A 14107-nucleotide genomic window follows, 5' to 3' on the forward strand; every position below is an offset into this window, starting at 1 on the left:
AACACTTTTGAGGAAAAGCATCAAAATGATATATGTTTTTTCTCAAAGGTATTTTTTAGCTTATTTGAGATGAAAAATAATTCGATATGTAACACTTAAACAACCTAATTTTTTTATTAAAAAGCTTTTAAACTTATTTAAATACTTTTTATTACTTTTTACACAATACCAAACAGGCCCTAACACTCTTTTAATAATATTCAACTTTTTTTTTCTTTCAAAGTCTTATGAAAATTTTAAAGAGAACTGTTACAGATACAAAAAGATTATATAAAAGTAAACCTATAAATTGACATGACTTCATGTAGTCCGTTAGATCTATTTTATACTAAAAGTAACTTTACAATCTGACGCACTGCATCAAGTTACATCAGTTTGTAGATTTATTTTTATGAGTTCCTCTTCAAAGTCTTGCGTTTGTTGCCCATGTCTTTTGATAATTTTGTGAATTTCATTTTTATGGTAGAGACATTATTTCCTTGACAGATGTAAAACCTGCTTTGAATTCTAAGAAATTGAAAACGAAATTGAATGTGATGGGCACGGATAATCAAGCCAGTATTTGTTTGTTAAGGGTTCCTTTAGTAGGGGTAGATCCAGTGAGAGGGGTTTAGAGAAGAACATGGATAAATCCAAAGACAGTTTTCAGTCGAAGTTTAACAAGAAAAATATTAAATCTCATTACTGTCATAAGTTTGGTCATTACAAAAATAAGTATTCTAAACTGAAAAACAAAGTGGAAGTCACTAGTTCCTCTAATATTGTTAACGTTGTTGATTAAAAACTACATCATTTTATAAATTTATTTTTATGTAATCTTTTTGTCATTAAAATATTTTTCTTCTAGTTTTCTTGCTCTTCTTCTTTATGGTTCTTGGTTTTTTTATTTATTTTTAGTTAAGTCACTTTGTCACGTGTTGCTGAATATCTGAAAATAAAGTGAGTGGTCTTGCCCTGTTTTGCATCGTTGGTTCCTTGGTGGTAGTTGTGATTGTCTCTCTGTAACTCACGAAAGGCAGCAGGTTTTGGGTTTCATTTTCAAAATGAAAGGAAACTCACGCACACACGTCTCACGGCTAAAAGCAAAAGAAAATGTGGAGCAAGACACGGACAAAAGGAAGAATTGAGATATGAAAAGGAGGACCCAGCAGCTTTCCGTTTGTTTAGAGATTTTTGAGCTCAGGCCATGCGAAGAAGAAAAAAAAAAATAGAACAGTTTACCGGTTTGCAAAGATGCGAATTGAATAAAGACAGTTTCGGAGGGGGCCAAAAGAAAATGAAAAGAAAGAAGAATGCACTTGGGTCCCTTCAATCCCACTATTAGGTTGCAAAATATAGAACGGCTTTACGGGACCCAGCTTACACATGCAAAGATTGTGGTCTGACAATTTATAAGATTGCTTTGCACGACTGATCTAATTAGGACCACTCAAAATACATAAAAATATCAAAATATATAAAACATAAAACAGTGTATACACCCACCTAACACTGTAGTGTATACACCCACCTAACACTCTCTCCCTCCCATAAAAGACCACCTTATCTCTAACTTGATCGACACCATATATCCTTGCAAATCTTAAAACAAGGAGTTATTATTAATGTCCATGGCAGAAAAACCCCATATAGCTATACTACCCAGTCCAGGGATGGGTCACCTCATCCCACTAATCGAGTTTGCCAAGGCGCTACTTGCTCTTTCTTCCAACTGCTGTCTGCCTTTTCGCCCGTAATTTTGTTTCCTTCTACCAGAGCTTTCTTCCCTTTCTTTCTTCCCTTTCTTCTCCTCCTTCCCTTTCTTCCATTTCTTTTGCCCATGAATCCGAAAATAATTTCTTTCTCCCTTTCAAATTTTCCTCTCTATTTTCTCTCTTCCCTTTCTCTTTCTCACTTCCCCTACAGCCCGACACTCCCTCTCTCCCCTTCTATCCATTTTTTATTTAGGTTTTGTTAAACCCAACCTCATAAACTCAAATTTCCCCATCTAAATCGCACTTGACGAGCACGAGGAAATCTTAGTGATATCGTTCGAGTAAATCGCTATTGAGGGGTCGAGGAAATCACTGCCCAATCCCAGAAATGACTGCTTAAGGGTTTTTTCTTACATTTTTCTAAGCACCCAAACTGAAAGCATTTTTCTTACATTTCTATTATGAATCACAAGGTTTCTAAGCTGATCTTTGAGTAGTATTTGCTAATTTTTTAAAATTTAGAATTGTGTTTTTTATTCTAGCTTTTCCATTTTTGTGCACTCACGTATTCCATAATTTTTTTATTACAAATTTCAGCAATAGGACTCGTAGCATCTTCGATTTTTGCATATACTCCATCTTGGTCTAATTCAAGTATTTAATCTCTGCGTGTGTGGAGTATAATGTTTTTAGTTTTTAGGCCCATTTTGGTGGAATTGAACATGTATCAATATACTGTTGATTGAGTTGAGAGTTCTGATTTCAAATCATGGAGTTCTGCTATAATCTTGTTAGGTTCAAGGAGATCAGAGGAATTGTATGTTTCCTGAAGACCCTGGTCAAGTATGCTTTATTGGATCCACTCCCATTTTAAATGGGTGTTGGATTGATGTTGGGAACTTGGATTTGGAAAAGCTAATACTTTACTGTGTCTGCTAAACTAGAAAACCAAGTGCTTTAAAGTTTAAAATTTCACCAACCACTTAAAATTGATAATGCTTTTGAAATGGTTTTTCCCTTTCTTGATTAGCTGCTGAATGAGAATTGCATTAAGGGGAAAGAGGCACCTGAGCTGCAAGTAGTTCTTGACTATATAGGAATATAATTCTTTCTTCTTAAAAAGAAGATATCATGTGATATTTGTTTCAATGGAAAGCTTTTTTTTCTTCTTTTTCTGCATGGTCCTAATAAATGAAATGGAATTAATATGCATTATTATTTTATTTCTCAAAGAAAGATTTGAGATGTAGAGGGTTGTGTCTGATTCCAGTGTTATTATGTGGTTAGGATGTGTCTGATTCCCGTTGTAGTGGTTACTCTGAACTTGGAAGAATGCTTCTGAAGCTGCAGAAGGTAAACTCCTATGTTGTTTGATAGTTTAGGAAGTAGGGTTCAAATATGCCCATTTCTGTGATTCAATAGGTTCAATCGATTATCTGTGTTGTAGTCAATGGACCTCTAGTTGTAAAGCTTAATGCCGGGAAGAGGTTGTTAGTAATTACCAAATGGAAGGCGTATTAAATTTCATCAAAAAAAGCTGTTTCATTTTTTAAAATATATTTTTCATGCATGTATCTGTAGAATTAAGCTCAATCATGTTGCTTTGAAAAGTACCCACCTCTGATATTGACTGAAGGGTATTTAGAAGCATTAGTAGACATTCTTTTCCATCATTGTATCATTTACAATCGTTGACTCTATACAAATCTGCTGTAAATTATGTGGTTAGGATTTGTAAGTCCTTAATCAATTTATGCCAATCACTCTTTATATATATATATATATATATATATATATATTATTCCTCCTAAAGCTACTGCTACATTAATGGTTTCATTTGTATATGCAGTGTTAGCAGTATAAGTTGAATGATCATTCTAGATTTCAAGCAGTTAGTCGATCGAGTACTCAATGTTGTTGTGCATGAAAGCCCTGCGTGGCAGAATATAATTCTTAAAACCATGTACACTGATCATATGTGCACAATTGATTGCCTTTTGCCTTTTCTCTTTGATGACTTTTCCATTAGGTTTCATTACTTTGGTGTGTTTTAATAATTTCTCTTGTATTTTTTTGAATAACTATAGATTTACAATATTGTTCTCTGCAGGCTGCAGCTTAAGGTCATTTAAGGTTACAGAATGCAAAAAACTAGGAAGACATGTTTTGGACAAACATGTGGCTGGATAGTCACTATGAGATCTGTATTAATTATTTTGAACTTGCTGAAATTATTTGGGTACTGCTACTGAAGTGTAAAACTGCTACTGAAATGTATTGTTATTTTCATTTCCTGGTTTATGAATTGGTTTGTGGAGCATTTACATTATTTTGATACTAAAATGTGAATATATTGAAGTTGTTGGTTTATGAACTGGTTTGTTGGTGTAAATGTTGAGTAGAAATGTTGATACTGAAATGTACTGCCGCTTGGCATTTGTTGGATGATACTGAATGTTGGTGGATTTTGGGATGCAGCTTGGCCTTTGTATTATAAATTGTTGTTAGTTTTTGTATTTTTGGGCTGCGGCTTGTTTTTATGATGGAAACAAGTTGGTTGGCTACATTATAGTTGACTACATTACGATTAGAAACAAGTTGATGAAAAATTAATTTGAAAACAATAATTTAAGTATCAAAATAAATTATTAATGTAAATATGGATAGTGTAATTGTAAAATATAAAAAAAAAAAAATTAAACAAATATTATTAAAAAAATAATATTATAATATTATTTTGATGAATTCAATGACTAATTCAATATAGAGTTATAAATAGAAGGTTTTAGATTTATGAAAAATTTATACTTTTCATCAAATTTTAAATATGAATTTGATGAATCCAATGCTAATCTCTTACAGGACCCAGCTTACACATGCAAAGATTGTGGTCTGACAATTTATAAGATTGCTTTGCACGACTGATCTAATTAGGACCACTCAAAATACATAAAAATATCAAAATATATAAAACATAAAACAGTGTATACACCCACCTAACACTCTAGTGTATACACCCACCTAACACTCTCTCCCTCCCATAAAAGACCACCTTATCTCTAACTTGATCGACACCATTTATCCTTGCAAATCTTAAAACAAGGAGTTATTATTAATGTCCATGGCAGAAAAACCCCATATAGCTATACTACCCAGTCCAGGGATGGGTCACCTCATCCCACTAATCGAGTTTGCCAAGGCGCTACTTGCTCTTCACCATGGCTTCGGTGTCACGTGCATCGTTCCCACGATTGGGTATCCTTCAGAAGCCATGAAAGCCGTTCTCGAAGGCCTCCCCACCAACATAGACCATGTCTTTCTTCCTCCAGTGAGCCCCAAGGACCTCGAGAAAGCACACCCTGGGATCCAGATTTCCCTTACCATTACTCTCTCTCTACCATCCCTTCGTGATGTGTTGAAGTCATTACTCGAGACGACTCGGCTGACTGCTCTCGTCTTTGACCCTTTCGGAAGCGACGTCCTAGAAGTTGCCAAGGAATTACAACTGTCACCGTACTTTTTCATCCCCACAAATGCCATGGTTTTGTCGCTCCTCTTGCATCTTCCGACACTGGACGAGACAATTCCATGCGAGTACAGAGACCTACCAGAACCATTGAAGCTCCCGGGGTGCATACCTATTCACGGTAGAGATCTAATAAACCCAGTTCAAGATCGAAAAAGTGAATGGTACAAACTGTTTCTTCGCAATGCAAAACGTCTCCCATTAGCCGAGGGGATCATGGTTAACACGTTCATCGACTTGGAAGGACGAGTTATAAAAGCTCTAGAAGAGGACGAAGCTGGATATCCTCCAATTTATCCGGTTGGACCAATCATTCAAAGTGGCTCAGGTACTGATGATGAAGATGACAGGTCAGGGTGTTTAAGATGGTTGGACAATCAGCCAGGTGGTTCTGTCCTATTTGTCTCTTTTGGGAGTGGTGGAACCCTGTCGTCTGATCAAATAAACGAGCTAGCCTTAGGATTGGAATCGAGTGGGCAAAAATTCTTATGGGTGGTAAGAAGCCCAAACAATGAATCTGCTAACGCCGCATACCTTAAAAATCAGAGCCATGACGATCCTCTTGCTTTCTTACCACAAGGGTTCCTAGCAAGAACCAAAGGTCAAGGACTAGTCGTGCCCTCTTGGGCGCCGCAGGCCCAGATCCTAAGCCACGCCTCCACGGGTGGGTTCCTGACCCACTGCGGTTGGAATTCAACCCTGGAGAGCATCATGATCAATGGCACACCATTGATTGCTTGGCCGCTTTATGCAGAGCAAAGAATGAATGCAATACTCTTAGCTGAGGATCTAAAAGTGGCATTAAGACCAAAAGCTGACGAGAAGGGCCTTGTGGGTAGAGAAGAAATTGCGAAAGTCGTGCAGGGTCTAATGGTCGGAGAAGAGGGGAAGAGTGTTCTCAAGCGTATGAAAGAGCTAAGGATTGCTGGTGAAAAAGCAAAAAGTGCAGATGGTTCTTCCACAAGGGCACTCTCCAAATTAGCATCGAAACTTGCTTTTCAACCGAGATCATTTTAGTTTTCTTGCTCTTCTTCTTTGTTTTTGTTTTTTTAGTTGTCACTTTGTCATGTACTGTTGCTGAATAAGTGGTAATTTGGTCGTGCCCTGTTTTACGTCGTTGGTTCCTTGGTGGTCGTTGTCTTTGATTATTTTTTGTAACTCTAAATAATAAATAATAAATGAAAGGGAAAGCTTGGAGTATTTTGCCTGGAGACGTCCAAGATGGTGGATGGCTGGCTTCAAGGAAAATAAAAATAAAAAACAAGATCACGTCGGTTGATGTTTACCAAATTGAACGTCTTTGACCAGAGTACTCTAATTTTTAGTCTAGATCTAGCTGCATGATGATATAGGACTATGGCACACGAGACTACTTTCTATAATTTAATTTAAAAAATAAATTTTAAATTTTACAAATCATAATATGCATTAGTGTAAAAATTTTCAAATAACACAAACTTTTTTAAGAAAAATTCAGAAAAAATGTTCTCTCTTCCTTTTTGCAATTTTGATTCCATCAAGATCATAATTTTGAGTTTGTTAAATTTGATATCCAAATTTAGACTCAACTTCATATTAGTAAGTTACTTGGCATCACTACTTTCAACTAAATCATTTAAAAATATATTTATGTGTGATGTTCAAGATTTAGTTGCACCCGGATGCATCAAAATTGATGGGACAATAATCGAACCCTAAGCTAAAATCATCATTGCCATATTACGTAGAAGGAAAATTTTAATTATAAGCAAATATGTATATTAATACGCATCTTCATTTAATATAATGAGTTAGAAAATAAATTTTATTAAAAATAATACTAATTTAAATTTAAAATATAAAAATAATAATATTAATATGCAGATTGATATGTAAATTTACTTATACATAATAAAACTGTACTCAAAAATTAAAAAGGAAAGGAAAAGAGTCATTACTAATTAGTATCAACGTATGTAGACATATTTTATAAACTAAAATCATCATATTGTCATCTCACGTGCTAGCTTTTTCAAACAATTCGCTCGATCTTTTTCGAACATGTTTTTCCCCTGGACCATCTTCAGAGTTCAGGCTTGGACCTCAAGAAAACAACTGGAAACAATTGTCAGTACACGTCTGTCTTCCCATCCTTAGTACTATAAAAGTATATTTTGACATTCATATATATATATATATATAATATTCCACAAGAAAATAGAAAACACCCAACACAGAAAGAACTTCGAGCTCTTCTCCTGCAACAAGTTTGTCTCTTCATAACACCGTCTCTTCAAAACAAGGAGTTATTCTCCATGGAACAAGAATCACACATAGCTATTCTACCAAGCCCAGGAATGGGTCACCTTATCCCCATAGTTGAGCTTGCCAAGCGACTTGCTCTTCACCATAATTTTCGTGTCAAGTGCATCATTCCCACAACTGGGACTCCATCCAATGCCATTAAAGGCGTCCTCGAGGGCCTTCCCACCAGCATAGACCATGTCTTTCTTCCTCCAGTGTGCTTGGAAGACGTCTCCGGAGCTCTGCCTGGAATCCAAGTCTCCCTCACCATGACTCGTTCTCTGCCCTCTGTTCGCCATGTGTTGAAGTCCTTAGCTGAAACTACTCGGTTGGTTGCAGTTATCCTTGATCATTCTGCTAGCGATGCACTAAATATTGCCAAGGAACTCAACGTCTCTCCATACATTTTCTTCCCCTCAAATGCTTTGGCGTTGTCATTGCTCTTGCATTTGCCAAAGCTGGACAAGACAGTTCCATGCGAGTACAGAGACCTCCCAGAACCTTTGAAACTCTCTGGATGCATACCTATTCACGGTAGAGATCTAATGGACCCGATTCAAGACCGAAAAGGTGAGTGGTACAGATTGTTTCTTCGCCTTACAGAACAACTCCGATTAGCTGAAGGTATTTTGGTTAATACGTTTATGGACTTACAGGAGAGAGCTATAAAAGCTTTGGCAGATGAAGAAGCTGGAAACCCTCCTCTTTACCCTATTGGACCCATGATTAAAACAGGCCAAAGTACTGATCAGGTTGAAGGGTGGGAGTGTTTAAGGTGGTTGGACAATCAGCCATGTGGCTCAGTCCTATTCGTCTCTTTTGGGAGTGGTGGGACTCTCTCTTCCGATCAGCTAGAGGAGCTAGCCTCAGGTTTAGAATTGAGTGGGCAAAAGTTCTTGTGGGTGGCAAGAAGACCAAATAATGATTTGGCTAATGCAGCATATCTTAGTAACCAAAGCCAGGAGGAACCTCTTGCTTTCTTACCACAAGGGTTCGTAGAGAGAACCAAAGTGCAAGGTCTAGTGGTGTCATCTTGGGCACCGCAGGTCCAAGTCCTTAGCCACAGGTCAACGGGTGGGTTCTTAACACACTGCGGCTGGAACTCGACTTTGGAGAGTATCGTCAATGGGGTACCACTAATTGCATGGCCGCTTTACTCAGAACAGAGGATGAATGCAGTATTACTTGTTGAGGATCTCAAAGTGGCCCTGAGACCAAAAACTGACGAGAAAGGCATAGTGAACAGAGAAGAAATTGCGAAAGTCAGTAAAGGATTAATGGTCGGAGAAGAGGGGAAGAGAGTTCACAACCGTATGAAAGAACTCAAAATTGCAGCTGAGAAAGCATTGAGCGAAGATGGTTCTTCCATAAGGGCACTCTCTGAATTCACATCAAAACTGGCCTTTAATACAAACTAGTTGAGAGAGAGAGCCAAGCGTAGAAGCTTTTAGTTTTCTCGCCCGTTCTACTTTTGGTCCTTTTTTCCCACGAGTTCAGTTCTATATCACTTTATCCTGTTTTATTGTTGAATTCAAAAGGTTTGACAGAATTACAAATCTTATATTAATTTACTGTGCCTTGGTGGTCGTTTTCCATGTGACTCTTATTACGAGGACAGTTTTCAGCTGGGTTTTTGCCCTATACCTTCCGATAAATCAAGGTAGCAGGCTTGCAGCTAACTGATGGCTTCGACATAAACATCGACACAAGTAACATCATAACACCCACATAATATCATCGATGTAGTTGGCATGCATTAGCTTTAAAAAACTTGAAATTCGAAAATCAAGCCATAACTTCAGATACATGACTAGCATGCCATAAGTATGGCATCATTCAATATTATTCAATTGGCTTACATTTAAATAAAATAAAAAAAAAACACACACACACACACACACACACACATCCAAATAAGGTACAATATTAATGCAATTTATTCTCCCAACTTGGAAATATTATAGTATCTCCAACTGGTTTCTAATTATAACCGTTCCAAACTTAAATGCTAACTGAGTTTACGAGAAAACCTTGGTGATCAGGGACACGAAAAAGTTGAACTTCAGCAACTAAAGCATAATGTTTATGAAACCCTTATGGAGAGTTCAGGCCGAGTACACCTTAGTCTCAGACATGACAAGAATTTGAGCTTCAACAATCGAAGTATCCTTTTTTATGAAGCCCTTGGAGGCTTCGTTTAGATCCCCTAATAACATGAAGCCCGGGTATCCCCAGACCTTGCGGCAGAAAAGCTGTGTTTAGCTGCAAGAGAGAATTAAAATTAATAATATATGTCTGATGTTTACATGATTTGCAGTGCAGCGAAAGTGGTGGGATGTGTGAATGGTACGTGCATGGCTAGAATCGAGCAGTTAAAAACAATGGAATTAACCTGTTTTCTCGCAGTCTTTGCCATGCAGTTGGTCCACTACTCGCAGAGCTTGTAGTCTGCATAAACTGTTTTCTCAAGTGGAAGGCTTTCCCCGTCTACTAGCTCAAGAAATAGGGACAGGTTCTTGCCCTTTTCGGCGTCATTTCCTTTTGGGAAAACCTTTAACCTCCTGAGTCAATTTAAGATATATAAGTCATAATCAGAAGCATTAATAGCAAAATATTAACCCATCTAACTTTAGTAGTTAGTTTATGATATGGAATGCACCAATTAATATTAGAAAGTGCATACCAATTCCTCTCCCCGACCTTGAAAGCTTTATTAGAATAGTAAAAACTTTTATCTAGAGCACTGAAATTTTCCACCTTGTAAGTGTAAATGCCATTAGCAGGTTTCTTTAGCATGGAAACGCATTCCCACTTGCCACTGTGGGTAATAACAAAGGCCTCCGCACCAAAGACACAGGTATCGCCGGCAAGGTATCCAATATTGCAACTATCCTTGAAAGCTTAAAGGGAAAGTAACTGCCCAAAAGCCCATTCTGTCTTCTTTGCCTGAAACCGCCTCGCCCCACCAGAATCTATACAAATTCATATATATAAAATTGATATTAGTAATATATGATATTAATATTGTGATCCTACTTCCTAGTCCCCAGATATGTGCATGCACGTGTTTGTGTCACATTTCTTCAGGGTCGTTAAGTATTTGTGGTGTATCTGATCAAATACAAACAATTTGAAGTTGAAATTGACCTCCCAACCACGAGGAAGTTTTTCAGGCTCGTCCATTGCCAAGTAGAGGGAAGTATATATAACCATCTCCATGGTCGATCTTGTTTCCATTTGGGTAAAGGGACAATCTCCTGCGGGCACCAAACATGCAACTTTGTCGACCAACATCTTCTATAATATGATATGGTTAATATAGCAAATGAAAAAGAAAACAAGGGATCGGAGGAGCAAAACTCAACCTCAAGGAAGGAGCATAAATTAAGAGGCTAAGCAATAGGAGTTCATTATAAATTAAACAATAAATACAGTGTAAAGATAAAGGAATTATGTGATCAAATTTGTCATATAGGGTTGTGACTTCAAAATAAATGAAGACGCAGTACCATATAAATTTGTCATCTAATTTCAAGTCTTAATTGGGATAAGTTTGTTAATTTAACACCTAGCTACTAGCTAGGCTAGCTGCAGAAACTAATGAAAAAAAGATCAAACCATTCTTGGCTTATAAACTTACTGAGATTATAATATATATGACTTGCAATTAATAGTTGCAATTAATAGAGTAATTAAAAACCCTGCAAGTATTGAAGCATTTGATAGGGCTTACCATTTGTACCCCCCAGCTTCAAAGACACCAGATTCATACTTCTCTAGATGTGCCTTGGACACTAAGCTGTATGAAAATATCTTCAACGTATAGTGAGCTAGCTGGCGGAAGATCTCTCTAGCTCAGACCTTGAAACCCCTGAAATTGTAATAAATTAAGTACTATTGATAACTAAATTGTACCGTTAAACATGAGGTGCATGCATGCATGAACGATTAATGAATTTCTATATTTCTTTCATGTAAAAATACTGTTTACAAGGACTCCTTTATATAGGAGAATTACAGAATAGTTTGGACATTTACTCAAGCACGTGGTGTGCGTGCTGCCTAGAGCTATTTACAGGCCTATTGTTGTAACCGTAAGATGCCATTTACAAGGGAATAACAGAAACCAATTCAAAGAATTTCAGCAAAGGTTTTCTAGGAGTTTCTGGAAGAGTCTTCATGCTGAGAAGGCTTGACTGATGCGTGTACTGCTGAGGTGGATGCTGTGAGATTTTGCTTAGGTGAGTTGGAGTCGGATCTTGGTTTGGCTGAGCTGCTAATAATGCACATTGGCAAACATAATCTGGTACTCTGCCTTCATTTGTTCAGCCAATTATTTATCTTCTAATGAAATCATGTCTTGAAGCCCATATATATAGGGTAGACCATTTGAAAAAAAAAAAAAAAAAAAAAACAAAAGAACAAGAAAGTGAATACAGACAAGATCAAAAGAACAGGCTGAGAAGAAAGGAAAAACTTTCAAAGTAGCTAGGGAAGATAGAAAACTAGAAACACACCAAGCTCACTGGTAATGTTAGATGTAGAATCGCCAATTTTGTTCTCCATGGCTGAATACATGTATGCAAATCTTCAGAGAAGAACTGAACCGCTGGAGAAAGACACTAGATATGTACGAAGCTAGCAGCAGGCAGGCAGGCATCTGGGATTCCAAATCAATGCTTCAATTTAAAGATCGGAGCATCATGCAGCTCATTTCAGAGACTAATTTAATGCCAATTTGAACAATTAGAATTTAGAATGAATTAGCTAGCATGCAAATAAAAGTAGACTTTTATTACAAATCAACGTTAACGTCAAGAAAGATTCCAGACGAATGTAGTGGTATTTGCCGCGATGTGAAAAATCGATGCAAATAACCCTATTCCGGCAATTTGTATGCACTGCAAATATGCCTGACCTATGCAAATATCTATTCCGACGATTGGGAAAAATGTCGCCATTGATATTGCGGCGGTAGGATCTATTTTGCGGTGATTTTCTTGTCCATTGCAAATATCTTAGATTGTGACAAAATGTAAGATGGTTGAAAACGGTCATAGATATTTGCAGCGATTAAGGATCTAAGGATCTATTTGCAGCGATTAAGGATCTATTTGCAGCGATAAATAGATCCTTAACAGTCATAGTTAATAGCGATGATTAACGTTCGTCGCAAAAGGTCTTCATGGATCCAAAAGTTTTTAGCGTCGAAACACATATTCGTTGAAAAAAAATTATTTTCGGCAAATTTTTTATAGGCAAATCAAATGGTCATTTGCGGTGAGAGAAAATCTCCAAAAAAAGTAAACATTTGCAGTGATTTTTGGTACTTGTTGGATTAAAACATAAGTGAACAAACAAATGCAACAGACGTGTAGCAATTTTTAAATCACTAGGAAAAGTTAATTGCAACGATTTAAATACTTATTGCAACTAATTTCAAATGCTAGGAAAGACCGATTTTTCTTGTAGTGCGTTATCTCGATCTCTACTTATAAATAATATTTTAAATGTTAACTAAACATTAAAGAAAGACTGCTAAACCTAGTTAGGACAATCAATCTGAATCAAGATGGCACTTGCTCCATATTGAGCAACTATGGAGCCCTTGTGCTAAATTGGCATAGTGGAACCATCTCCAATACTCACTTGATCCGTGTCTTGGTATGATATAGCATCTAGATTAAGGTTATTGAAATCATAAGTGAAATGGTTAGTGGTAGCAGTATCTGGGAACCAAGAGTTTATATGAGAAGTTGGTGAGGGTATGGAGGTGATATTGGCTGAAGGAGCTAAAGCCTGATAGCTGTGATTAAATCTGTGATAACACGAAAGGGTAGTATGCCCTAGTTTATTATAAACTTGACAATATGAACATGAATCTGGTCGAGTGGAAAAGAAAGTCGAATTGGTGCGACCTCCTCCACGTCGACCACGAAAGTGCCAAGAACCTTTACCTCTATGGGAAGTTGGGAACGAGAAAAAGGATTTGGAGGTAGTTACGTGAGCAGCTAAAGGGTTTCCACTGAGAAGGGTTTAAGTTTGATGTGCAAGACAAGACTCATGGTTGAGGAGATAACTATAGATTTGATGAGGGGAAAGTGAGTCTGCTCGTGTGGTGAGGGAGGTAACTAGGGAATCATAATTTGTTCATCTCACAAGGAGATGCACAGAAAACTCAGAGGGAGACAAAGGTTGGTCGACAGTTCCTAAAGATGCAGTTAGGGTTTTAGCTTTATGAAAATACTCTGTGATTGACTCATAACCTTTTTTTAGTATAGTTAATTGATATTGCATTTGCATCACATGGGTTGAAGATTGTGCAACAAATAAGCTTTGCAAGGTAGTCCATACTTCCTATGAAGTGGAGTAGTCGAGCACCTGGGCAAGTACTTGGTCAGAGAGAGAAGAGTTAAGAGTCGAAAGGATGAGCTAATCTAATAGAAGCCACTAAGTATATTGAGGGTTTGGATTGTCGTCGATCATGGGAGGAGGCATTGTAGAAGTGTCATCCACATGATCGAGTAATTGGTGTCCCTTGAGGAATGGAACCATTTGGACTTTCCCTAAAAGATAATTATCAATAGAAAGTTTGATTGTGATG

The 14107-nt window shown here is 37.2% G+C and overlaps 2 protein-coding genes, 2 long non-coding RNA genes and 1 pseudogene across 5 annotated transcripts; 3 read left to right on the forward strand and 2 right to left on the reverse strand.

Moving 5' to 3' along the window:
• The first annotated feature begins 1364 nt into the window (after positions 1 to 1364).
• On the forward strand, positions 1365 to 4139 carry LOC118344472. Its single transcript, XR_004798263.1, has 2 exons — positions 1365 to 3047; positions 3805 to 4139. It is a non-coding gene; the product is annotated as an uncharacterized LOC118344472 (long non-coding RNA).
• Positions 4140 to 4631: 492 nt separating this feature from the next.
• LOC109016244 (hydroquinone glucosyltransferase-like) lies at positions 4632 to 6420 on the forward strand. The gene has a single exon (XM_035685041.1). It carries the CDS (start codon positions 4810 to 4812, stop codon positions 6235 to 6237), a length of 1428 nt encoding a protein of 475 aa, XP_035540934.1. The 5' UTR covers positions 4632 to 4809; the 3' UTR covers positions 6238 to 6420.
• Positions 6421 to 7422: 1002 nt separating this feature from the next.
• LOC109016260 (hydroquinone glucosyltransferase-like) lies at positions 7423 to 9092 on the forward strand. The gene has a single exon (XM_018998689.2). The coding sequence runs from the start codon at positions 7515 to 7517 to the stop codon at positions 8919 to 8921; it is 1407 nt and encodes a 468-aa protein (XP_018854234.1). The 5' UTR covers positions 7423 to 7514; the 3' UTR covers positions 8922 to 9092.
• Positions 9093 to 9257: 165 nt separating this feature from the next.
• LOC109014717 lies at positions 9258 to 11358 on the reverse strand (annotated as a pseudogene).
• An 86-nt stretch (positions 11359 to 11444) lies between these two features.
• On the reverse strand, positions 11445 to 12576 carry LOC118343766. Of its 2 annotated transcripts, XR_004798265.1 has the most exons (3): positions 12422 to 12576; positions 12021 to 12163; positions 11445 to 11862 (listed from the first exon to the last, which is right to left on the reverse strand). It is a non-coding gene; the product is annotated as an uncharacterized LOC118343766 (long non-coding RNA). The 2 variants fall into 2 exon arrangements; XR_004798264.1 differs by lacking the exon at positions 12422 to 12576 and having other exon boundaries at positions 12021 to 12281.
• Between the last annotated feature and the right edge of the window lie 1531 nt (positions 12577 to 14107).

Source organism: Juglans regia, chromosome 14 (genome assembly GCF_001411555.2).
Source record: "Juglans regia cultivar Chandler chromosome 14, Walnut 2.0, whole genome shotgun sequence".
In the NCBI taxonomy this organism is placed as follows: Eukaryota; Viridiplantae; Streptophyta; class Magnoliopsida; order Fagales; family Juglandaceae; genus Juglans; species Juglans regia.

Excerpts from the sequence above, each read along its gene's own strand:
- LOC109016244 (XM_035685041.1), top strand. The coding sequence starts at position 4,810 with ATGTCCATGGCAGAAAAACCCCATATAGCTATACTACCCAGTCCAGGG.
- LOC109016260 (XM_018998689.2), top strand. The coding sequence starts at position 7,515 with ATGGAACAAGAATCACACATAGCTATTCTACCAAGCCCAGGAATGGGT.